This window comes from Leptonychotes weddellii, chromosome 13 (assembly GCF_054177405.1).
Source record: "Leptonychotes weddellii isolate Sample4059 chromosome 13, ASM5417740v2, whole genome shotgun sequence".
NCBI lineage: Eukaryota > Metazoa > Chordata > Mammalia > Carnivora > Phocidae > Leptonychotes > Leptonychotes weddellii.
The window spans coordinates 64,447,976-64,474,555 of NC_138381.1; the positions used below are offsets into that span (position 1 = coordinate 64,447,976).

Sequence of the window (26,580 nt, forward strand, 5' to 3'; positions counted from 1 at the left end):
GGGGGGCAGACTGTGGGGACAGGCAGTGACAGAGGGTTCCGAGGAGTCCCTGACCTAACAGGCCACCTGATGCCAAAGAATGTCTCCTACAGAGACCCGAACTTCTGGAACACACGGACCGACTGACTGCCTGAGGCCAGACGGATTCACACACCTGCTTCACCCCACCCGAAGCAGCCCTGGGGTCTAACCTCCAGCGAGTGTGGGAGTCAGTGAGCCCAGCACAGGCCTCACCGCAAGGAAGCAGGCTGGGGGTTCCATCAGCCCCGGAACTGAGCTCTGTGACCCGTGGGGTAACCGTGGCAACAGGAAGCCAAGCCCAGATGGAACCACTTCGGGCCGCTGTGGACTTAGAAGCCACAGTGGGAGCAGGGAAACTACGGGCGTGGAGACATCAGTCCACCCGGGGCCCAGCAAACCGAGGAGGCGGCTACATCTACACTTTGATTAGACTTAGAGAGCTATGAGGAAGTGTTGCTCCCTTCTAGATCCTTCCCCACTACAGTCATTTTGCCTGATTTCCCATCATTAGAGTGAGGTTTCTATCGTCCATAGGCTCCCTGCTAAAATGCTGGTCCACCTAGAAAGATAATGGCTGCCGTTTGCAATGAGCTTCAGAACATGAATTAATGTCTACGAGAAGATGTAGAGGGGGAGGGAGCATCACAGGACAGGTAAGTCTTGGGGGGAAGCAATGTAAGTATGAAGAAATGGGGACTTTCTCAGGGGAGCCCTACTGGGAAGGTCTTGAGTGCCCAGAATGGAGGATTCTGCCCAAGAGGTGTCAGGGAAAGACCAGAGAGATGGAATTTTCTGGTTGCATAAACTCCATGGACAGCCCCCAGCCCCATCACAGAGCAGAAACCTTCCATATAAACCCTCAGAACAGAAGCAGAGGGGCGCCTGGGCGGCTCAGTCAGTTAGGCATCTGCCTTCGGCTCAGGGCATGATCCCCTGGGATGGAGCCCCGCATCGGGCTCCCTGCTCAGCGGGGAATCTGCTTCTCCCTCTCCCTCTGCCACTCACCCCTGCTCGTTCTCTCTCTTTCTTTCTCTCTCTCAAATAAATAAAATCTTTAAAAAAAAAAAAAAAAGAACAGGAGCAGAACCCACAGATGAAGGCCAAGATTGTCATAGATGGCAGAAACCCCAGGGGGAGGCTGGAGTCACCACCTCTTGGTTTTACAGATGGGGTCTGTAGGAGCTATTTTTTTTTTTAATTTTGTTTATTTGACAGAGAGACAGAGAGAGAGTACAAGTAGGCAGAGTGGCAGGCACAGGGAGAGGGAGAAGCAGGCTCCCCGCTGAGCAGGGAGCCCAACATGGGACTCGATCCCAGGACGCTGGGATCATGACCTGAGCCGAAGGAAGACGCTTAACCGACTGAGCCCCCCAGGTGCCCCTATAGGAGCTATTCTTCAGGAATAAGTCCAAGAACTCCTTCGGAACTCAGCCTTTCTCTGGCCCAGAGAGGCACTATCATTTGACAAGGTCACACAGGAAATGGCCAAGGTAAGACAAAGCCATTTTCCCCACCACAAGGACAAGGTTCAGCCAGAGTCCCCAGGAAGGTGAAAAAGGAAACAGAGTCAGATATCAATAAAAGATTAAAGAAACCTCTCTTGTTTTGAGAGGGCACGCTAACAACCCCCCAAAGACTTTTTTTTCCCCACAAGAAAAAGCCAGCTCAGAAAGGCTCCAAGTGAGAGAAACAATATTTAATTATGCAGACCAAGTTCAAAATCTATGCCACTCCCATGAAAATATAATTCAGTGTGCCACCTTTTGCACCTCTCATAACATTTTTATCCCAGACTGTCTAACTAAAAGACGCTGTATCTCATCACTTTGTCTCCTATCAAGTCTCCACTGGAGGTCATCTGACTCAAAACGGGACCCCGAACACCCCTAACTACCCTCACCAAGCAAGCTGAAGGGCTTCCAACAAAGCCAGGGTGTCCACAGATAAACCAGCTCCAAGGGCTCCAAGGTTTTGCAGATGGAAGCTCCTGGGTCCCAGTCTAGGCTCTATCATTTGGGGAGCATGGGAGCCAGAGTGCAGCTCCAAGAATGGCATCGTGATAATGCAAAAGGCCCCGTCAGTCCGTGCCAGAGCTGCTCACGTGATCTGAGAGTCTAAGCCCTAAATGTCAAGAGCAATGAGTAGATTTTTGGCCTCCCCATTCTGTGGTCCACAATGGGGCTAGGAATCAGACATCAGTCCGTTGGGCCTACCAACCACATCATTTAGTCTGCACCGCTATGGGGTGTTCTCCTCCCCGACCTGAGGATGAGAAACTGAGGCTCAGGGGGTTGAATGACTTGTCCAAGGTCAACTAGAAAAGGATACGGCGAGGTCTCAAACTGGGGTGGTTTGACATCAGTGCTTGCTCCCCCAACCACCATGATAGGGTGTCCTTGCCCTCCATAACCAACTCTTCACTTGATAAACGGGGATGTTGAGGCCCAGAGAGGCCAAGAAAGCTCCCCGAGGTCACATGGCCGATTGGGTAACAGGAAGGAATCACTTCTTGCTGCAGACGTGGGAGAACCTTACAGGAATAAGGTATGAGTGGTGGGGAGGATATTAGGGGCCGACAAGAGGGTTAGGCCTCATGGATGAGGGGCCCTGACAGAAGTGAGGGGGGCTGAGGAGGAGAACCTGGAGACCCCAGAAGACCCCCACGCCAACGCAGCCCACCCCAGAACCCCGGGCAACGGGTGTGACCTGTAACTCACTTCTTCTGCTTCTTCTCAAGCTCGTGATTTCGGCTCTGCTGGTTCTCCAGCTGGAGGCGGGTGTCCTCCAGGTCACAGGTCAGATGGTGGCACTTCCTTTTCAGCTGGTGGGCCATTTTCTTGGCCCCCTCGTAAGCACTCTGCAGCTCCCCGAGCTGTGGGAGTCACAGAATGAATTACCCGGCTCGGTCGCCACTTGAACGGGCTTCCTACTTTTTACTTCAGGCAGCTGTGCCATCCCTGAGGTGAGCATGGCGGAGAGAGAGAAGGTGCTGGAGCTGGAGAGACCCGGACTGGACCGCTTTCTGCCCGTGTCGCCGTGAGGAAGCAACTTCTCTGACCCTGTCTGCTCAGTGGGGAGACGGGGGCCATTCCATCCATCTCTTGGGGTCGTGTTTAATTTGCCTCCATAATAGTCCTGCTAAGGCGCCCACAGATTCTTTACATGTCCTGCCTCAACATGACAGCACCGTGGGTCCTGTGTAATTAATAGCCCCATCCGCGGGCATCACATGTCTGAGCCATGTGGGGATTAGCCATGAAGCAGCCAAAATGGCGCATCTTGAGGATCTGCCCACGAGACAGGCTCTGAAGCTCAGGGCCATAAACGGCACTTTCGATGGGCCAAATGGCACTTTTGACGGGCCGAATGACACAGCAATACACATAACCGTAAACACACAGAAAAGCAAAGCCTCTCGCCTCTTCCTCAAGGAAAAAAAACCCTCCCAAATGTCCTAGTTTAAATCTGGGAGAGAGAACAACTCAGCACACTTGCTTTGAAGAAATGGCCTCATTAAAGAATTTCTTTAAATAAGCAAAACTCTGAGTTAATGAAGCCTGTAATTCTAAATTCAGTATTTGAAGGCAAATGGGATGTTTTCTTAGATTCTGCGGCTCAGAAAGGTTGCAGCTTTATTACTTTTTAATGCAGCATGCATAGCTCCCCCCTTCCTTGGGGGAAACTGACCCGCCTTTATAATTTGTTACTAAAGAACTCTGCTGTTTCCTTGCAGTTGGGCTTATCTACAGCTCAGATGCTTTTGAGGATCACAAAATAATGTCCGTCTTGGAAGTGACCACTAAAACCATCATTGCCAGGGAGGATCCTGAGCTTCCATTGTTTGTAAAACCCCATGTGACCTCACCCTGACCCCCCTCTGCAAGGCGGTCATGCAATGCTTTTCTCTCGCAGTGAGGAGATATGTAAAACGGTAGGACAGGCAAATATGACCTCAATTCTCAAGGTGCTCATCACTAATGGGGGTGGGGGACCAAGAAGTAAGCAGATGTTATAATACATCATGATGAGGTTTATACTTGGGGACACAATTCAGGGGCACCCAACCAGTCTGTATCAGGGGAGACTTTCTGGAGGGAAGGACATGTAAGCTCAGATCTTAAGGATAGTTGGAGGTATCCAGGTCGGGGAGAGAGAATATTCTAGGAAAAGGTAACAACAGTATGTGCAAAGGCCCAGAGGTGATGAAGACTAAGGCAGTGCAAGGGAAGAGGATAGAGAGCCCAGAAATAGACTCACTGAGATATAGACATTTGATCTTTCACAAAGGGATAAAGGTGATACAATGAGCAAAACAGTCTTTCCCACAAATGATGCTGAGACAACTGGTCATCCACATGCAAAAAAAAAAAAAAAAAAAAAAGAATCTTGACACAGACCTTACACCCTTCACAAAAATTAAATTAAAATGGACCACAGACCTATATATAAAATGCAAAACTATGAAGCTCCCAGAAGATAATGTGGGTGAAAACCTACATGACCTTGGGTTTGGCAATGACTTTTTAGAAATACACCAAAGGCATGACCCATGAAAGAAAGAGTTTATAAGGTGGACTTCATTAAAAGTTAAAAATTTCTGCCCCACAAAAGACACTATCAAGAAAATGAAAAGACAGGGGTGCCTGGGTGTCTCAGTCAGTTAAACATCAGCCTTTGGCTCAGATCATGATCCCAGGGTCCTGGGATTGAGCCCCACACTGGGGATCCCTGCTCAATGGGGAGCCTGCTTCTCCCTATCCCTCCCCCGCCGCCCCGCTTGTGCTTTCTCTCACTCTCTCAAATAAAAAAAAATCTTTAAAAAAAGAAAGAAAGAAAAGGAAAAAGCCAGCCATGGACTGGGAGAAAATTTTTGCAAAAAACATATTTGATAGAGGACTGTTATCCAAAATATACAAAGAATGTTTAAAACCCTACAAGAAAACAACTCAATTAAAAAATGGGCCAAAGACCTTAAAAGACAGCTCGCCAAAGAAGAAAGACAGTGAATAAGAGTCTGAAAAGGTGCTCCACGTCATAGGGCATCAGGGAATCGCGAATTAAAACAAGACACCACCACGCACCTATGAGACTGGCCAAAATCGGGAACACAGACAACACCAAATGCTGCCAAGGATGTGAAGCAATAGGAGCTCTCAGTGCTGGTGGGGATGCAAAATGGGACAGCCACAGTGCAAGACAGTTTAGCAGTTTCTTCAAAACTAAACACACTCTTCCCATATGATCCAGCAATTGTTCTCCTTGGGATTGACCCAGAGGAGTTGAAAGTTTCTGTCCACATGAAAACCTGCACATGGATGTTTAGTTCAGCTTTACTCAACAATTGCCAAAACACGGAAGCAACCAAGATGGTCTTCAGTAGGTGAGTGGATACACTGCGGTCCATCCAGGAAATGGAATATTATTCAGCACTCAAGAGAAATGAGCTATCAAGCCATGAAAAGATGTAGAGGCAACTTCAATGCCTATAACTAAGTGAAAGAAGCCGATCTGAAAAGGCAACATACCATATGATTCCAAGTATATGACATTCTGGAAAAGGCAAAAGGATGGAGGGATGAACTGCTGAGGCAGAGAGGATTTTTAGGGTAGCAAAACTCTTCTATAAAACTATAATGGAGGATCCATGTCATTATACATTTGTCTAAACCCATGGAATGTACAACACCAAGAGTGAACCCTAATGTAGACTACAGACTTTGGGTAATAATGATGCGTTAAGAGAGGTTCAGCCATTGTATTGAGGGGGTCACTCCAGTGGGGGGTGTTGACGATGAGGGAGGCCATGCATGTGTATAGTCTAAGCAGGGGATGTGTAGGAAGGTACCTTCCTCTCTATTTCGCTTTGAGCTTTAAACAAGTGAGTGTGGTTGGATTCAGCACGCTAGGGCCAGTACACTCAGTTATGAGAGCTGATTCTCTTCCTAATTCCACACCCTGTACTCTCACAATGGTAAGCTGACATTGACCCCAGTGGAAACATTTACACCGTGGAAATTGGCAATTGGCAAATGCTGGACATCGGGGTGTTTATTTTTAGAGGCCCAGTTACCAACACACCACTAGCTGGAGTGTAGGCTTGTTAGATGTAGTCTAGGCGTAGTTGGAGACCATGCAAAACAGGCAAAGAGGCCAAACTAGGCCTACATTCATCTAGAAAATGATGAATCTAGATACAAATACCTGATATTTGTAATGTTCAGCTGCACTTTCAAGAAAGGAAGGAAAATTTCAGGATATCCAAAATGCAAAGGACACAAAACAAGAGCCATGATGGCAGATGCTGATGCTCTGGCAGCCAGGGTGGGGAAGAAGAGGAGCAGCCGAAAGATCCAGAAATATCACTAAGGATCATGGCTGTGTTTGAATGCCCTGACAGAGACAAGAGACAAAGCCTTGGGACTATGGAAGGTGGGGGTTGGAGAGAAGACCCCTGCATTAAGTCAGGACCCTCAAAGTGTTGCACTTTGGAGTGAGGGGCTAGGAAAAGCTCCACCCACCAGCCTGGAAGGGGGTCAGAAATCCTGGTGCCAGGCTGGCTCTGGGTGGGGGAGAACGTATTCCCATAAGAAATCAAAACCCTAGGTCTGTGTATCAGGTGGGTTGAGAGCTTGAATTGGCACTTTGCTCATGTTGCAAAAATCTGCAATGGAGAGAATTTTGCATCATCTCAGGGGCTGCTGTAGAAGACAGTGCAAAAATGCTCCTTCTAGAGAAGAACACCCACAAACCGATAAACGTAGAACTGCCATGAAAATCAATACAAAGTTTTCTAAAATTTAAAAGTAAGAGCAATTGACACAAAAATAACTAAATTCACCATAAGAGTCAGAGGAAGGAACCATATCAACAATGGCCACCCCAGTCTCAATCAGTGGTGGAAGGATGTTCTCAGAACTGTTTGTGTCAATTGGCTATTTAAGTTTAATAGTAAAAGACTGGGTAATGATAACAATGCATCGTAAAACTTTCAGAAGGAAAGGAGAATGTTTTGTGGACCATTTGTTTTGTGTGTGTGTGTGTGTGGCAGTTTTAAGTTATTAGTTTTTTGTTTTTTTTTTGTTTTGTTTTTGTTTTTTTAAAGATTTTATTTATTTATTTGAGAGAGAGAATGAGAGAGAGAGAGCATGAGAGGGGGGAGGGTCAGAGGGAGAAGCAGACTCCCTGCCGAGCAGGGAGCCCGATGTGGGACTCGATCCCGGGACTCCAGGATCATGACCTGAGCCGAAGGCAGTCGCTTAACCAACTGAGCCACCCAGGCGCCCTTAAGTTATTAGTTTTTAAAATCAGTACTTTTTAATGGAAACAACTTGATAAAAAATCTGTCACAGAATTTTGAGACCCATTAAAACAGAAGTTTAATGAGAAAAAAAAAAAAGAGAGGAAGAAAAAGGAACATTCCACCACACAGACTACCTGGGGCTCCCGTAGTGCAGGAGTAAGAGGGGTGTGTTAAAGATGAGCTCACAATCAAAATTTACAAAGCACTCAAGGAAACTTGCAGTAACAACACAGTCTGAAAGAGACTGGAAGATCTCTTAGCCACAGTGTGGCAGGTGGGCGAGGGGAGAGGCTGAAGGCAAGGAGACCAAGTAGGAGGCTGTTGCTCTGGTCTAGATGAGAGTTGGAGGTGGCAGATTAGAGGCAAAGGGGATGGATAAGATTGGACGATCCTAAGGGCATATTGCAATCATTTTACAGAGGAGAAAGATCTGAGGTCCAAGACCCAAGACTCTTTATTCCAGAGTATTCTTTCCCCGTGTGCAACACCCACATGTAGACAAACTGTTTCCCATCTCCCACAGTGGAGGTGGAAAAACATGAAATGGGGGTGCCCTCCTTCTCCCTCCCCAGATTTGGCCAATACCTTGAACAGTGCTGCCAAGAACCTGACCAATCTGACACTTTGGGGACCCAGACTAGCTACAACCTCTTACCTTCTGCTCCAGCTCTTTCCTGGATGTCAGCTCTGAGTCCAACCTCTCCTCGAATTGCTGCAGACGCTTCCTGAGGAACTCGTTCTCCATCTGAGCACAGTCGAAGTGAATTTGCCATTCATCCGCTATTTAACAAAGTCGGGGGGGGGGAACCAGGAGGAGAGGCGAGGTGAATGAGGGTGGTTCTCTCAGACTTTCTTAGCTCTTTGCACACAATTTCTCAATATGGAACTCCTGAGGCCTGACCTTGGACTTCAGGTTAAGAAATTCTGCTTTAAGCCCAAGTTAAAAACAAACAAACAAACACTTCTTCCAGGCAGCCTGTCTTGACCACCTCTAGCTGTCTAAATTATTGGCTGCTCACTATTCGAAGCTCGGTTGCTTTATACAGTTTAATTTCTCTACAAGCATATACATACTTTTCTTTTTCCAAGGAAATTCCATAACCTTCTAGGTCAGGAGAGCTGTTTCAGTCATTTGTAGATCCTCAATACCCTCTAGAAGCATCCACTACACACAGAAGTTTCCCCCATACATGTTGAAACAAGTTCACCAACTAGAATCATCTTACTGGCCAACCACATTGGGTGACAGTATGTAAGCAGTGACTGCTGGTTAAATTAATTAACGAATAAATCAATGAACAATAATTAAAGGGTCTACTGAATGCATAGCAACAGAAACACTGGTCCCAAGATATCTCTATGAGATAAAAGAACAATCCCTTGATTCAGTAAAAATCTAAAAAATCACTTGCCGGTGTGATGAAAACTATATGACTGAATAGAATGGACTAGACCAGGTTATGATATCTTTAGATTACTCTATTACAATGTCGCTTAAGGTCATGGAGCTGTGGGAAACATGTGGGCAACTGAAGATAGTGACCATCCACTTCATTCATCTCTCCATCCATCCATCCATCCATCCATCCATCCATCCATCCATCCATATCTCCATCCATCTATCTCTCCATCTATCCATCTATCTCTCCATCTATCCATCCATCTCTCCATCCATCCATCTCTTCATCCATACATCCCTCCATCTATCCATACATCCCTCCATCTCTCCATCCACCCATCCGTCATACATTGTTCCATCTCGCATGCACTGAAATGCCCACTGAGCGCACTACTGCATACCAGGCACTGGGACCACTCTTCCAGCAGAATCTAGTACGGAAGACAAACATACAAAAAGACAGCCCCAACCTAGGATGATCAGAGCTCTCATAAAGGAAGCTATGGAAATCCAGAAGAGAATCCAAACTCATAAAAACAGCAAACGTTTTTGTTCATGATTGTGTCTGAGGGACTTACTACAATGCCTGGTATATCATAAATGCTTCATAACTTTCACTGGATAGGTGGAGGGATGGATGGAAGGATAAGGTGGGTATATGGATGGATGGAAGGATGGATGGATGGATGGAAGGATGGATGGAAGGATGGAAGGATGGATGGAAGGATGGATGGATGGATGGAAGGATGGATGGAAGGATGGATGGATGGATGGATGGATGGATGGATGGATGGATGGAAGGATGGATGGGTGGATGGATGGAAGGAAGGAAGGATGGAAGGATGGATGGATGGATGGATGGATAGATGGATGGATGGATGGAAGGATGGATGGATGGATGGATGGATGGATGGGTGGATGGAAGGATGGAAGGATGGATGGGTGGATGGAAGGAAGGAAGGATGGATGGATGGATGGATGGATGGATGGATGGATGGAAAGTTGAGTACATGGATGGATGGAAGGAAGGTGGATGAATGCTTACATAGATGGTAGGACTGAAGTCTTAGAGGAGGTGACCCCAATAGGAATTCCCACATAACAAACCCAAAGAGGAGGATAAAATTGTAAGGAGTTAGAGCTTGTTCAAGTTTCCACCAAGATAAATCATATCATGGCATAAAACGGATCCTGTCTCCCCACCAGGAAAAGAAAAAAAAAAACCTCAAATAGCAAGCATCTACAAAAGGAAGAGAAAGCAGAAAGCATTTGTGCAGCTTTACATGTATTCTGCACGATGATGTGCCACACAGTAAGTGGGAGGAGTGGTTAGCATGAGCAGATGAGGAAACCGTTCTCTGTTCTCCGAGGCTGATTTCCACCTCCAATGCCCCTCCCCAGGGGGGGGGGGCAGTCTTAATCCGTACATATAATTCAGCCCTTCATTATCCATTTTTCCTGGATTTATCCGACCTCCCCATGTCTACTGGAAATTTCTGGAATGCAGGGCCCAACAGTGCTCGCTGTATACCATAAAAGGTCCTCTCCAAACACTTAACCATGCGTGGTGGAAAAACAGCCATGTTTTTAATAATTGATACTCCAGCTTGAGCCATTGAGGAGGTCGTGGTGGCCTTGCTGTGGTGTGATTCAAGTGTTTTACGGCTCCTTTCAAGTTTCCTATATTTTAGAAATTTCCTGTAATGAGTATGTATTGCTTTCATAATGAAAAACAAAATATTTGTGGATTTGGCTTCCTGGAATGAGCATCCAGGGCTGAGAGCCTATCTAGCATTGTGACTAATACTGCTCATGAGCTAAGCACACCTCCCCACTCCCTTTCAGCTCCCAGCTCTTCCCAGAGAGAAACAAACTGGGCCATCAATTACATCAGGATGGAACTGGGACCCACGGTCCCTGGGGAAGCTGGGCTGTCCCACCCCCTGGGTCTGGGTGAACCCATTTCCCCCTCACTGCCTCTGCCTTCCTTCGTTGGGTGCCGCGTCCCAGAGAATCCCAAGCTCCCCTGGTAAATGCCCGCCCTGGGGGTAGCCAGGATGAGGGGAAGCAAGAGCAGAGCGAAAAGCCAATGCACTTTGCCTCTTCACTGCCTCCTGACTTCCGTTTCTCTGAGTGTCCCTGACGTTTCTAGGGCACGAATCCCCTGGGGGCACCAAAGGAATGATGTCAACGTTGTACAAAAGCTGACAGACGCTCTGGACATTCTTCTCACCTGACTCACTTAGGCTGGGGAGAGGAGTTGACAGAGATGTCACGGTGCAGCTGGAACCTATGAGATGTGGGTCTCCAGGCAACTGTGTGAGCTGGGCATCACCGGAAAGCCCCAGCTCTGTGGAGCATACCTATCGCTGAACGACTCAGGGGCGTCGCCTTCTCTCCAATAACTACTGAGTGCTGGACACCACTTTTAAATGGGGACGGTAGTAGTCTCTGCTCCAGAGTTTACGAACCCAAATAATGACCCCGCTATTACTACTAGTAGGAGTAACAGTAAGGTTGCCGTGAACATGGCTAAACACTTCCCATCAATCACCTCTGACAACATCCATTCCAAAGATGAGCAAACCGAGGCACACATTTCTTGGTCCAAAGCCACCCACCTGGTAAGAGACGGAGTCTAGATTCAAACCCAGCAATGCAATTTCATCGATTCTGCTTTTAAATAGTGAAATGCCTTGTTCAAAATTTATATGAAAAATATTCATATAATTATAAAGGTGCCTTGCCCCAGAGCATTTTTTTTTTTTTAATCATTCTTTGCGTTCTTACTGAAGTGTACCTGTCATGTTGATAATTTGCTATTCGGACTACTGTTGGGTTCTCTGCTCCATGTCTGCACTAGATCGGAAGCTCTGGGAGGGCAGGGGTGTGCCCGTGTGCTCTGCCGAAGTGTCAGCCGTTAAAGCAGTGTCTAGAGCATAGTAAGGACTCAGTGTGTATGAATGAATGAATGAATGAATGAATGAATAGAACAAAAAGGATTTTCCACCCACGTCTAACCGCAAGAGTCCCAGTCTGCTCACCTCCTCCAGTGTGGCTCCTTTCCAAGTCACTCAACTGAATTTTCTGCTGGGCTTCTTCCAACTGCTTCTGCACTTCTCCCAAATTCTTCTGGACTTGCTCATACTTGCTCTGGAAGAAAGGCCTTGACGTGTCAAGCTGGAGCTTGATAGAGCCTGGGCCTCGCCATCCACCACCCCCAGCCCCGTGGTGCCTCCAGAGCCAGGGACTGTCTAGCCCTTGCATAGTGCTCATTCAGGGCACCTCCAAGGCCAAGCCTTAGGAAGACCCAAATGTCCTCCAGGACCTTGAACATGGGAGTCTGTAAACCAGCGCATCTTGCTTAGGCTTACTGCTCCCACCTGCGAGCAGATGGGGAGGGGGGCAGGCCCAACCACTCCCAGCCACCCTGCTCAGCCAAAGCCACACACCCCCGCCACCCCCTGGGGACCACTCACCTTCAGCTCCTGGACCTCCCGGAAGGCGCGTAGCCGCTCTGCCTGCTCACTCTCCAGCACCTGGCAGGCCACATCCCCTTTGAAGCGCTCGTCGGCGAGCTCTGTGGTCAACTCAGCAATCTGGAATCACAATCTGGAGTTACAACAGGGTCACTCGTGGGGGGCCGCCACCCCTTCTCCCCCCATGCCCCCTCCACAGGACCACCCGTGGACAAATCATCAGCTCTCGGTGTGATGAGGTGGTTAAGAGGGTGGATGTCAGGTTTTTACTGGTCTTGATGTGCTAGAATTCTTGGCCCATCACTCACCAGCTGTGTGACTGTGAACCCGGCAGGATGCCCACCTGATCCTTAGTTTTCTCAACTTTAGAGGGTAGGTGATAACTTAATAGAATTGTTTTGAGAATTAAAGGAGATCATCCACATAAAGCTTAGCCCAGGGCTGGCACATAGTAAGTACTCAATTTAGTAAGTTGTTCTAGCAGAAACTCTCCTTACCTAAGCGAGCCATTTTGCTCCCAGCAGGCTCCCTCAGTAAGACACACAGGTGCCCACCACATAGGAATGCCCTCAGCTAGAAAACCTCTCTGTGGGGGTGCCTGCGTGGCTCAGTTGGTTGAGCATCTGCCTTTAGCTCAGGTCATGATCCTGGAGTTCCAGGATCGAGCCCTGCATCGGGCTCCCTGCTCAGTGGGAAGCCTGCTTCTCCCTCTCCCCCTCCCCCTGCTTGTGTTCCCTCTCTCGCTGTCTCTCTCTCTGTCAAATAAATAAAATCTTAAAAAAAAAACTTAAAATTCTAATTCAAATACATTTATTTTTCAAATAGTTGCAGGTGCAAAAACTATGGGAAAAAAAACAATACAAAATTAGGCTTCTGTAATCAAACAAACTCTCATTAAAGCAGAACCATTTGTTCTGCTTTAATGAGATCAAAAGTGGAAATCACGTAGTCATGCTTTAAGAAAGGAAGAAGTGGGTCTGGAGTCAGGTGCTCACACTCTACAGGCTGTGATCCTACCTCAGAAATACAGTGAGTTAAGGCAGTCCTGTTTCGAGGCAAAAAATAAAAACACCTCTCTTTTAATGAATTCCCACTTGCACTGACTTTTTTTTTCCCATCAACGACCAACTACAGATACCAGATGGGTCAAGGCTTCTGGGCTATAATTTTTCCAAAGTGCAGCCTTCCAGGTTCAAGGATATGCCAAAGCAAGTGAGGAGAGAAACAGATATACGTGGACTGTTTATGACTAAGAGGCTCAGAAATGACCTGACACAGAAGGGTCGTTCGGGAAACGGAGCCTCCCTCCATGGAGGGCAGTGGTTAAGATACAAGGAAGGAAAAGAAAAAAAAAAAAAAATAGAAGGTACAGAGTTCAAGTCCAAACACAACCCCTAACATATTCTGTGACCTTGGACGAATCTCTTCCTTTCTGGGGCTGTGGTCGCCTGAGCTGTAAAATGTACTGCATCGGGGAAGGTCTATTGTCCTTGTGGCATTCCCATCTCATGCCATAAATGTTGTGCATGAAGATGCCTAAACACTTCCTTTCCCATCAGACCCAGTGCGTGGCACTGAGAAACGACTGGGGGGTGTTGTCACAGACGCTAAGTGGTCCTTCCAGCATGGAATCCAGCTGTCCTCCCGAGCTGGTCACAGGCGGTCTCAAAAATCATTCCTCTGCCCCATGAAGAAGGAGGATGAAGATCTATACATTTTGATGTGAAAAAAAAAAGTCCCCAAGATATATTGCCAACAGGGCGGGGGGAAAAAAGCAAAGTTGCAGAATAGAATGTCTGGCATGTTCCCATTTTTGTTTTGTTTGTACTTGCACAGAAAAAGGCACTCCCAGACTGTTAATAGGGATTTTTTTTTTCCTAGAAGGGTGGGTTCACAGGGGATTCCAATTTCCTTGTGATGCATTTCTGTACTGTTGATTTTTTAACCATTTTCGTCATCGGCAAAACACAAAACCAAATAAATATCTTTTAAAAAACAGACCCCCAAAATTGAGCTACAAAAACAAGGGTTGTTGCTCTAGAACATTCTATGCCACCCACATTTTTTTTTTGCCCCTCCTCCAGCCCATTGGCTACCCATCTTGGTGACCACACCAGTGAGGGCTCAGACCGAAATGCGCATTTCAATTGAAACAGGGAAAAAGAGGAGGCTTAGGGGGGAGCATTCCAAAGTCACATAGCAAGTGAGTGACAGAACTGGGACTTGAACCCAGATGCCTCCTGTCCAGATAACGGTCGCCACTTCACAAACCAGGGGCTCTCTCTCCCAGGGCGGTCCTGGCGGTCTCTGGGGTGGGGCTTCCTGTTGCTGTTCCTTATGCTGGTACCTTTAATGTGCTCTGGGGAAACACTTTTGCAGTCCCCTGGGATGGTCGTTAAAATGTGGAGCCCAGGATTCCCAGAATGCCCACACCATCGTAATCTTCGGTGGGACCCAGGGATCTGAATTTCAACACACTCCACAGTTATTCTTAAGCGCAACCAAGTTTAAGAATTACTGCCCTAGAAATTGCCAGAATCTCTTCCTAATCTTGGCTTCCCACTTGGCTTGAGATGGGTTAGACTGGCTTACTTATAGGTACACAGCAACACTGCCTCTGGGGGAATGATCATTTGCGGTGGGCATGAATACGGGCTGGAGCAATCCAGGGACGCCCCAGATCACGCCCCTCACCCCCCGCCTCCCCATCCCCGAGATCAGCAGGATTGTGTTCTCCCTGCCTTAGCCAATTAGTGTGAAATTTAATCTGTGCTAATCAGCCTGAGCAAAGGGAGCACAAAATTAATTTAATGCATTAATTTTGAGTTCTACACAACCCAAGTCTAGAGCCCAAAGGATAATTAATGCTTTCAAATTAGGGACATGACAGATGCTTTTCACAGAGACAAGTAGCCCCCGATCTGTCCCTGTCCCCACCAACCCCTCTCGCTTCCTACATTTCGGGGCCCACAGGCTTTATCCATAGAGGTGAGGGGTGGGCACCATGCCCAGAGCTATTTAGGTGAATATAAAACGAAAACCAATTTAATGAGAGGAGAGCCTGGTTGGCAAACCCAGAAGGATCCTTGCAGATTACTCAAGGATCAATTAACTAGAAATTATTCCGAAAACCTCCCTAGATCCACCCCTTAAGCCAAATCATCAGAAATTCTCTTTCTCCTTAGGGACAATGACTCCGAAGATCTGTCAAAGAGAAGGGGATAGAAATGAATGAATCTGTGGTACATTTTGCATGGAGTCAAATAGAAATAATATCTATCCTGCTCACTGGCATCATTTGCAGTTTGAGAGAAACAATGGGTAACAAGTAATGTTGATGGACATTAAATGCTGAGCACACATGGGACCCTCTGGGCTGTCACTGTCACTTGTCATTCATTACGTGAGCACCAACTGTGTGCGAGGCCCTGCCTTCAAGGATCCCTCTGCTGAGCTGGGGAGATAAAACCACATGTAGAGCATCCATGTGTCTTAGCTCAACCTTGTCCTTGGCTCTTATATTCAAGAGCTCTCAAAACTCCCCAAATGATCTTATCTACAGAGAGCAAGCAGTGGCCTTTCATGGTCTTCCCAGTACGTTTCAATTTGATGAAAAGAATTGGTTCATTATAAGCCCTTGCAGAAGAAAAAGCTCACTGAATGCTGGGGAGAGACATTTTTGTCATTCCCTGTTCACAGAACAGAAAACTGAGGCATTGAGTCGTGAAGTGATTTTGTTCAAGGTCATGGTGGATAGGTCCCACGGGGAGTCCAGCGCCACTCCCTAACCTCCCCGTGCACATGAGACCCTCCAACCACCAGGACTGCAGGGGCTGACCCAGGTCCCCGCCCTCTGTCCCTGTTCTTGCTGTGCCCTCCACCTGGAATGTCTCCTTAAGTCACCTGGCCGGCTCCAGCTCAGCTTGAAGGATGAGCCACTCCCTGACCTGATTCCCAGTCCGAGGAACTGTTGCTCATCTCTCACTGCCTGTTTGGAGTCAGCCCGGACCCAGGGTCAAAGCCCAGCGCTGCTACTCACCAGCTGTGTGATATTGAACAAATCACTTCCCCTCTCTGGGTCCTCACTGTCCCCCTCTAGAGCACAGGGGTACTAATCATACCTTCCTGGCAGTTTGATGGGAAGGTAAAACAAGACAAAGCAGGTAAAGGGGATGCGTCGCGACACCCGGCACAAACACGTTGCTCATTAAACAGTACTTTAATTACTCAATCCAACGTGATTTCATTCCTTCCTTTCGTTGGCATTGAGTGCTTTGAGGGGTACAGAAAGAGCTAAGATGCAATCACATATATGTTAGTGGTGGTGGTGATGTGTGAAGACGTGCTGTGTATGAGACTTTATACGCAGCCTTCATACCACCCTGTGGAGAAGAGTATGGAGGGCGCCTGGGTGGCTCAGTCGTTAAGCGTCTGCCTTCGGCTCAGGTCATGGTCCCAGGGTCCTGGGATCGAGTCCCACATCGGGCTCCCTGCTCGGCGGGAAGCCTGCTTCTCCCTCTCCCACTCCCCCTGCTTGTGTCCCGGCTCTCTCTGTCAAATAAATAAATAAAATCTTTAAAAAAAAAAAAGAGTATGGAACCATCACGGTCACCATGTCCCTGCTAATGACACGGAAGCTCAGACACTGGAAGAACTGGCCCACTGTCCCGTGGCAGTGAGGGCCCAAGCCAGCCGCCCTGATCCACCCTCTGCTCCCGCACCAGACACACCAGGTCAGGTCAACATATCCATCCCTTAACTAGTCCAGTTCCGCTAGCTTTTTCATCTGCGTTACAAAATAGGCAGAGAAGACATGATGGCCCCATTTTTATATGGAAAAAATGAGGCATGCAGAACATTCCAGCTGTGCACTCCTTTGTGGGGTCTTAGCTAAGCCCACGGTGGTCACCTGTGACTATGCCCACACTTTGGCCAGAGAACCTCGGCAGCTAGCTTTCCGCTGGAAGGACACTCTCCCCAGCATGTCCCAGCAGCTAAGGCTCAAGAGACCCTAATATCCCGAGGCACCCAGGCTGTCCTACTCTCCTGGGGATGACAGAGCCGCCACATCCAGTCCCCAGAGGCACAGTGCTGTGCAGGGCACTAAGAGTCAGAAGACTGAGTCTAGTATATGATCTAGACTCAGTCACCACTTGACCACATCACCCCCGGCAAGTCACTTCCCTTCCCTCCTAGAGATAAGCTCCTGCTGGCCACGCTCGTGACTAGCCAGGGCCAAACTCCCCAGCTCTTTGCAAATACACTTTCCAACCTAAACCGTGTCCTGCTGGATCCCAGTGGATTCTCTCTCAGCCATTCCTTACCAAAAAATGAAACTTTTCAAGCTAATGAGACCAGACATCCAGAGTGCACGGGACTGTCTTTTGCTATAAATAAAGTCTTCGGGAAAACCCAGAAGATATTCCAGAGAGGGAAGAAAACACCCCGTTCTCATTTTTCTCCATGTGCTCCCACAGCCTTATAGAAAATCCCTATAAGAAGAGAGACCTGCTTTCCGGTGAAAATAAAAAACCCCACTTTGCATCCAGGCAGATTTTGCACGCTTGAAGAATATTTATAGCCAGCTTCCCGGAGGCGTCTCATCTCTTCTGCTCCTTCGCAAATGAAGCACTTAAATCATTTTGCAATAATGTTGTCTTTTTAATAAGCCTAGTCAAATGGAGTTTCCACTGATGAGGCACAACATGTTTTAGCAACATTTCTATCAACTGTTTCCCCCCTCCTACAGAGACAAGTGGGTGGGGTGCAGAGGCTGTGAAAGGGGCCAGGGGTGTCTTCATGATACATGGCCCGAAGGACTGTCTGCCTCCCAGCTGTCAACAGAAACTCTTCTTCTAAGAAAGTAGAACCGCATGAAAGGAGAAACCGCATACCTTCTACCTGTTCCTTAACGTGTGGTTCCCAGACCAGCAGGTTCCATATCACCTGACAGCTCAGGAGAAATTCCGAACCTCCAGGGCCTCCCCACACCTACTGACTCAGAATCTCTAGGGCTGGGGAGCAGCACACTCTATTCTAACACATCCTCCAGGGGATTGCGACACACTTTCGAGTATGAGAACCACTGCTCTTACGTGGTATTACTCTGCATCGGGTTCACCTCCGGGCTCGTTAAAAAGAAGCAGTGAAGGTTGCCCCTCCCCCAAGATTCCCTCCTGGGTCAAATCCTCAGGAGATGGGATGGGGAAGCTACATGGTATATGGCTCCCTCCAGGTGATTCGGATGCTCTATAACATATAAAAGCAACTGGTAAAAAGAAAAATCAAAGTAGCTGTTTTGGTGGAGGGGAAAGAATTAAAGACCTTTCTTCAAATAAAATCTTACTTGGGCCCCAGGTTGCTACATTTCACCAAATCTCAGCAGCCTCTGATGATAAGATGATCCATTATGGAACATAAGAAAAGAAAGTGCTACTAATTTTTAGTGGAAGATGCCAGTGATTGTCAAGATGCATGACAATTACAGAGATGCAGACAGGTGGGAAATAGTGTGCATCTGGGAATCAGTAAAATACAGAATGAAACCAAAGAAGTCTATCTATTGCCATTGATATAGGTTTGGGAGTTCTGGAGTCCTTTGACCTCTTCTTAGTGCTCTGGCAGGTCTGAAGAGACTCAGGACTTCAAAAAATAAATCTTCCAATTACTGCATCCAAAAGGGCAAGCCACAGAGGAGAGGAAGAGATCTGTGGCACATATACCCAACAACTGAACTTATATCCACAGTATATAAAGAGTTGTTACAGATCAATAAGAAAAGCAGTTGAAAATGGCCAAAAGGCTTGAAAGACCTCTTTGACCAAAGAGGATAACTAATAGCCAAACACATGTGAAAAGGCACAAATTAAAATCACCATGTGGGATTACTGCACGCCCAACAAAATCGTTAAATGGAAAGGACAATACCACGTGCTGGTAAGGGTGTGGAGCAACTGGAATGCTCACCCACTGCTGTGGGAGGGTCAATGGATACATAAAGTTGAGTGAAGTGTTTGACTGTGTCAATTAAAACCCAATATAGAAAAACTTAAAACCTAGCAATTCCATTCTGAGTGCATTCCTTTTTTTTTTAGTTAACATATATTATTTGTTTCAGGGGTACAGGTCTGTGATCCATCAGTCTTATACAATTCTCAGCACTCACCATAGCACATACCCTCCCCAGTGTCCATCACCCAGCCACCTCGAGTGCATTCCTAATAGAAAGTGTATGGTATGTGCACCAAAACACACGTGGAAGGATGTTCACAGCAGGCTTATTCATGACAGTTCAAAGCCAGAACCAACCAAATGCTCATTTAGAGTAGAATGGATCAATAGCGCTCCATATACATGATGGCATACTATACAGCAGTTGACAATGAACAAGCCACAACCACCCACATCATGGATGATTGTCACAAACAATGTCACATGAAAGAAACCACACAAACAGGTACACACATTTGACTGCATCTAGGAAAAGTTCAAAAATAGGAAAAAAAAAATACCTAATCTATATTGCTAGAAGTCTGTTTTGTGGTTATCCTTGGAGGGTAGTGGCTGAAAGGGCCATGAGGGGGGCTTTGGAAGGAGCTGGGAATGTTCTGTGTCTCCATATGGGTGTTGATTGCTTTGGTGTGTTCAATTTGTGAAAATTCATTGAGCTGTATACTTACGAGGTGTGCACTTTTTTGTATGTTGGACCTTAATATAAAGTTTAAAAAGAAGGAAGAAGAAGGGGTGGGGAGAGAACCCGGGTAGAAGGAAGAAGAAACCCTAACACTCAGTCCACCTAAATGTGATTCCTGAATAAAGCTCTGCTTTGACTACTAGTTGAATTTTTTAGGGAATTGATATCATGCCCTTGCCTTGTAGTTCAAGACGATGTCTGCAAAAGCATTCCTATAGATCCCCTCTTCTATTTACTATACACACATTACTGAGGTTGTACTTTGCCAGGTTACTTAGTTCCCCTTTTCATGTGGACTCCTAGAAGAAACTTCTCTAATATCTCAATACCAGGGAAAATTAGTATTATCTCAAGCAACAGGTGTATGTGTGTGCGTGCATGTGCATGCGTGAGTGTGTTTAACCTGGGGACATGTCTTTGAAATATCTTGCTTCCCTCTTTGCTTTGGTTGCTAGGAAGCTCAGTGTCAACATTTCAGTTTACCTCTCATGGCTCCATTCACCCAACCGGTGCCTTTTCTGTGCCAGGGGCTGGGCCACTGTGATGAGCAAAGACACATCCCTGCCCTTAGGGCCTCGCCCTCTAGCTGGGACACAGGCACACCAGGGCGGGGTTAGGACACACCCATCAGTGCAGTGACAGGAAGCACAAGGAAGCACAAGGCCCAGTGACAGGAAGCACAAGGATGGGCCCGACCCATCCTTAACAAAGCTAAGGGTTACAAACTGTTAACAGAAGCTTCTTGGAAGAAGTACCACCTAAACTGGGTGAAAAGGGATGACCAGGCATTAACCAGGTGAGAACGGTGGCAGGCACAGCCCATGCAAAGTCTGTGAAGTGAGAGTGAGTCTAAGGCTCGCGGTAAATTTCTATTTCCTAAGTCTTCCTCTGGTCTGATATGCTCTTCAACTCTTATTTTCCATTGCTCTGACTTTCTTAGCTTTTTAAATTTTATCTTATTTTTACCAGGCCCCGTACGTCTTTTCATAACCATGTACAATACAGAGACACAAAGAACCTGAGTAGAATATTCTGTGGGTTGCTGACACTTTGAATGCTTGGTTCAGGTCTCAGAAGCCCGGCCCCCTCCCTTCCTTCTCCCAGTGCTGTGTAAGCTGTAGCGTTAGATGCTAATGATGTTCACCTCATTACTCTCTCCAGTCTCCCCTGGCAGCTGAGGCACCCCAAGTCCCCAAGTCTGACTTGACAGTTGGTGATGAATTACTGTATCAAATGTCAGCTCAGTGGGAAGGAGTTTCTACAGAGAAGTCACCGATATTCCCAACCCACACACAGCTCTCTGATTTCTCGCTTCTATTGCTCTACCATTGCTATGTCCTGCAAGACAGGTCAGGCTGCATGCTCTCTAGAGACTTGAATGAGACTGGGGGATGGGGGGGGGTGGTACTTGAGTGTTATTTCCTCTCCTCTTTACAGTATTTTCCCCAAGAGGGCATAGACCCATGGTGAAGCCTTTCTGCCCAGCCTCACCTAACTCTATGTGCTGTGACTGTCCCTTCCAGGAGTCACTGCCTCTTCCTTGTCCATGGGAGTTGGACAGAAAACCTCTGGTGGGGAGAGTGGACACAACTATAAGGGGAATGAGAAGGGCTGGAAAAGAGATAGCCCCCACCCCAAACTTCATTCCATGTCCCCACATGAGCCAACCAGGCTCAGCTTGGGTTGTCAACAGAGGAAGGAGAATTTGTTCTGTTGGCTTGATCATGAACTCAATTATAGCCACCACTATCCTCATATGAAACCAAGCAATATTACTGGTAATAATAGCACCATGGGCTCACAGGTGTGGAAAGCTCCAGTTTTGCTCTAAACTGACAAATATTATCCCATGTTGCCTCAGGACCTTTGCACTTGCCACTTCTACTCTTTTTCCCCAGATCTGCACATAGATGGCGACGCCAAATGATTCACCACTAGACAAACATCTCAATTCATGGAAGCCTTCCTGGACCACTTAGGCAAAAAATGGCCCCCCGCCCCCGACTGTCACCTCCCTCTGCTTAATATCTATAGCACTTGACCATCTAAAAGTAGTTTGCTTGTTTATTTACTTGTGGTCTGTCTCCCTTGATTGGCCTGGGGACCTTGTGAGGACAGGGATTTTGCCTTCTCCCTGGCTGGATTCGAGGTGGCCAGCTGAATGCCTGGTACATGGGAGGTGCTCATCTGTATTTATTGACTGGGTGAATAACTGGGCTTCCTTTGAGCTTCAGCAGGACCCTGTGAGCTACCCAGGGCTCTGAATGACAGCTGGGACTAAGGATGAGATGGGCACAGCACTCACCCTGGGCGCAAAATTTCAGGGAGTGCCAAGAAACTCAGAAACCAAGATAAATAACATTCTAATGAAATATTTAAGAAAGTCAAAATTAATGCCAAAAATCCACGATGAATAAAACATCAAAAATTTAAATAAAGACAGGATCCCACTGTACCGATTGCCTTACTTGCCTCACCTTAATCCTGGCCCACCAGTCCTGCATTTATTTGAAATTTTGATATTTGGCTCATCATGGATTTTTTTTTGCATCGATTTACATTTTAAAAGATCCTGCATTGAAATATGATTTATCTTGCTGAGTTTTTGGCACCCCTTTAAATTTTATGCCCTACGCAAGTGACTTACTAGAGTCCCAGCCCTGAAAAACTAGGGGGAACAGCAAGTTTCTGTGAACAGCTCTTCCTTGGTCTACCCACAGTTCCCTGACCATGTTATACTCTATGAATTTGTTTAGGAATCTGGAATTTGCAGTAGTTCCCTTGGGGGCAGGGACCGTCTGGCTTCCGTCCTCATCCCCAGCTTGTGAACTCAATACCCAACTAAGGACAGAAGATATTAGCAAAGTGGTCATACTCTCGCCCCCCAATATAATCTCCAATCACGTGTCCTTTCCACCCCCCAGAGGGGACCACCACCCCGAATTTGCTGTTACGATTCCCATGAAATATCTTCACACCATAACCACATAGCAGATGCCTCACTCCATAGACAGTACTGTCCTGCATACTTAAAAGGTAATATATCCAATATCATATTGTAAGGATTCTTTCGTAACTTAAATCATTTTTCTTCAGTGTTACGTTTTCGAGGGCAATCCATGTAGATTCATGTATCTCTAGTTAAAGAGCCAGGACATGTTTTCTATAAAGAGCCAGACAGTAAATATTTTTAGTCTTTGTAGATCATAGAGTCTCTGTGACAACTACTCAGCTCTGCCAGGGTAGCATGAAAACTACCAGGGACTACATATATGAATAAACAGGCATGGCTGTGTGCCAATAAAACTTTATTTACAAAAAACAAAACAGATGGTCAATGGGGTTCGGCCTGTGGGCCATAGTTTTCCTGCCTCTGTATTCATTTTTACTTTTGGCAACTCAATTTTTAATCTAACAAAATGTGTTCATCCATTCTCTTATTGATAGACTCCCATGTGAATATTTACATTTTTTTCAACATGACAAGGCCACTCCTCTATACTTCTTCTCACCTTTTCTTATGTAAGTGAGACAGATTCTCTAGCATATATACCCAAAATGGAATTGCTGGAGCACAGTGTACGGACAGGATCAACTTTCAGAGACACGGTTAAGTTGCTCAAGAGTGAAGAGATCAATTTACATCCCCACAACAGCATATGAATTCCTGCTGCTATACATCCTTGCCAACACATGGCTACCTCAGACTTGGATCTTGCCAATTCAAGGTGTGAAACGGTACCTATTGTGGTGTTAATTTGCATTTCCTGATTGCTAGTTAATTTGAGCATCTTTTCATGAGTCTCCTGGCCATTTGAATTCCTGGACATTGGAACTCTTGAAACAAGAGTTCCCCTCTTGGGACTTGCCGATTCCTCTTTTTGCCCATTTTTTTTCCTACTGGAGGGTTTTTCTTTACATGTCCAAATACTCTTTGCCAGTTATATGTGTTGCAAATTTCATGGCCCAGTATGTGGTGTCTCTTCATTTTATGCTTTGATAAACAGAAGTTGATTACTTTAATATAGTCAAATTTGTCAATTTTTTCCTCGTGATTTGTACTTTTGTGACTTATGTTAGAAATTCTTCCTTTTGGAGTCAAATGATATGGGTTTGAATCTCAGTGCTACACATGCTAGTTGTGTGACCTTGGGAAGAGACCTAATATCTCAGAGCCTCAGTCTCCTCCTCTGCAAAATGGGGACAAGGACAGCATACCCCCACAGGGTTATTTTGAGGAGGCTTGTAAAGCACTTAGCACAGTGTCAGGTGCATCATCACCTCCCCCATCAACAGACCTCACCCCCCACAGGGACCCCACACAGGAGGGATGGAGTACCTTGCTCTCTAGCAGGTCTGCATTCTGCCGGAGTTCATTCCGTGACTTCTCCGATTTTTCTAGCTTCTGTCTCAGCATTGTAAGCTCCTCCTACAAAAGCAAACACCTTAACAGAAGCCTGGCCCAGAGGCAGAGGTTCCATGTGGGGTAAGAGCGTCTGGGGAATAGAGTGAGTGATTCTGCCAACCCATCTGTAATGATGCCCAAATGCTAAATTCCTACAAGGGGTTTTTTTCTTTCCCCATTTCTAAACATCAACATCCAAGTCTAGGGGCCGAATGCAATTCCTCAGAATGAGTCCATTGCTTGACTGGAGATGTCTGAGCGAGATGGGTGTGCTTGGCCCTTCATCCTCCCCGAGACCACCATCCTGCCCGTGGCTCAGCGTTATGCTCATAGTACCACCATCAGGAGGAGCCCAAATGCCCACCCATAGCAGACTCTGGGATGAACTACAGAATGCACACAGAAAGGAGCACTGGGCTGTTGTGGGGAGAGAACTGGGAAGACTTCTGTGAAACTGGACATGGCGTGACTCTCAAAATACATTTCTAAGTGCAAAACACCAGTGTCAGAGGAATATAAACAGTATGCTACCTTTGGTGTGGGAGAGAAAGGACCTCTGTGTGCATGTGTGAATTGGCTAATTTTGCAAGAATAAACAACAGCAAAGGTAAAACAGAAACCAATCAAAATGGTTACTTGTAAAAGGTGGGCGCTACCAGGGTAAAAGCAAAGCAAGAGGAGTGTTCTCTGAGAGGCAAAGAGATCAAGGACTCAAAGATTCCACCACTTGAGTCTCTCTGGGATGGACTGTAAGTGTTTGTGTGCCCCTCGGGAGTAATGGGGTATCTGCCTAGCAGCCACAAACCTAACATGTAGCTGGACACAGGAGGGAGGGTGGTCTGTGTCTGTGTTGATGGGAGCAGAGGGATATCTGGAAGGGGGCAGCTGGGCAGAGCATTTCTAGATCAAGAATCTACAGGGTGGGGGCACTGAGTCTGGATGTAAGCACTAACATGGGGATGTGAAGAGGTAGCGGCCACCCCACACCCTTCCTGCCACCTGTACTGACCTCCTTGGCATGGAGCTGCTCGTCCCCGATGGTGGCGCTCAGCAGGGGCCGGAGGGAACCGAGGAGCTGCCACCACGACCAGTGCTTGACTGCCAGGAACACAGCCATGTTCTTCTGGATGCACTGAGCAGCCAGGCGGCGAATCTGCAGGGAAAAGAGACCAGGAACTCGAGGGGCCCTTCCCAACCCAGGGAAGGTGAAGGAAAGAGAGCAAGGAGGTGGTGGCAAAAGGGATGGAAAAAGTGGGTTCATAGCTAATGGAAGAGATTGGCTAACTTAAAAATTAAAAAAGCTTCTTTTCGGAGGCCTGGGTGGCTCAGTTGGTTAGGCGTCTGCCTTCGGCTTGGGTCGTGGTCCCCACGTCCTGGGATGGAGCCCTGCACTGGGCTCCCTGCTCAGCAGGGGGGCAGTATGTGTCTCCCTCTGCCCATCCCCCTGCTTGTGCATGTGCATGCTCCCTCCCTCTCTCTCTCACAAAAATAAATAAATAAATAATCTTTTTTTTTTTTAAACTTCTTTTCAATGGTTTTGTAATAGCACTATATAGTGACAAGCAGTAACTGCATCGTGAGCCCAGCGTAACGTATAGACTTCAATTACTATGTTGTATGCCTGAAACTAATGTAACACTGGGTATCAACTTTACTCAAAAAAAAAAGTAAATAAATAAAAAATGTTAAATTTAAAAAAAAAATTTTTTTTTAAGATTTTATTTATTTATTCATGAGAGAGAGAGAGAGGCAGAGGGAGAAGCAGGCTCCCAAGGAGCCGGGAGCCCGATGCGGGACTCGATCCCAGGACCCTGAGATCATGACCTGAGCCGAAGGCAGACGCTTAACCATCTGAGCCACCCAGGCGCCCTAAAAAATGTTTTTGAAAGCCTCTTTTCATCGAGTCGGGCTCTGGGGATCAGACATTATGCTCCAATTCAATCTTGCATGACCCAGGAAGAAGAGGAAGAGGAGTCGAAAATATGATACAACAGGGTCACATCTTGTGCGGGGCTTAGATTCAAAAGCCACTGTGAAAGGCAAATCCTTGAACAACCCCGAAATCACCCGGAAGACACAATGGCCATGATTATGTCACAAGTTGATATTTAGGGGCTAGGTATCACTTTAAGTGAATGTAAACATGAATTCCATGCTTCTCAAACCTGAGAGTGCATCACGAGCACCGGGAGAGCTAGTTAAAGCACAGATGCTGGGCTCCACCCCTACAGGGTCTGATTCGGTAAATCAGGGCAGGGCCCGAGAATTTGCATGGTTGACAGG

The 26,580-nt window shown here is 46.8% G+C and overlaps 1 protein-coding gene across 1 annotated transcript in view; it reads right to left on the reverse strand.

Annotated features, from left to right (window-relative positions):
• Positions 1-26,580, reverse strand: part of MYO18B (myosin XVIIIB) — a 242,026-nt gene that overhangs the window by 108,660 nt on the left and 106,786 nt on the right. The window contains exons 24-29 of the mRNA XM_081802559.1: positions 25,307-25,450; positions 24,232-24,321; positions 12,200-12,319; positions 11,765-11,873; positions 7,977-8,101; positions 2,739-2,893 (exon numbers count right to left, since the gene is read on the reverse strand). Coding sequence (XP_081658685.1) covers positions 2,739-2,893; positions 7,977-8,101; positions 11,765-11,873; positions 12,200-12,319; positions 24,232-24,321; positions 25,307-25,450 — 743 coding nt within the window. The remainder of the gene's footprint in view (positions 1-2,738; positions 2,894-7,976; positions 8,102-11,764; positions 11,874-12,199; positions 12,320-24,231; positions 24,322-25,306; positions 25,451-26,580) is intronic.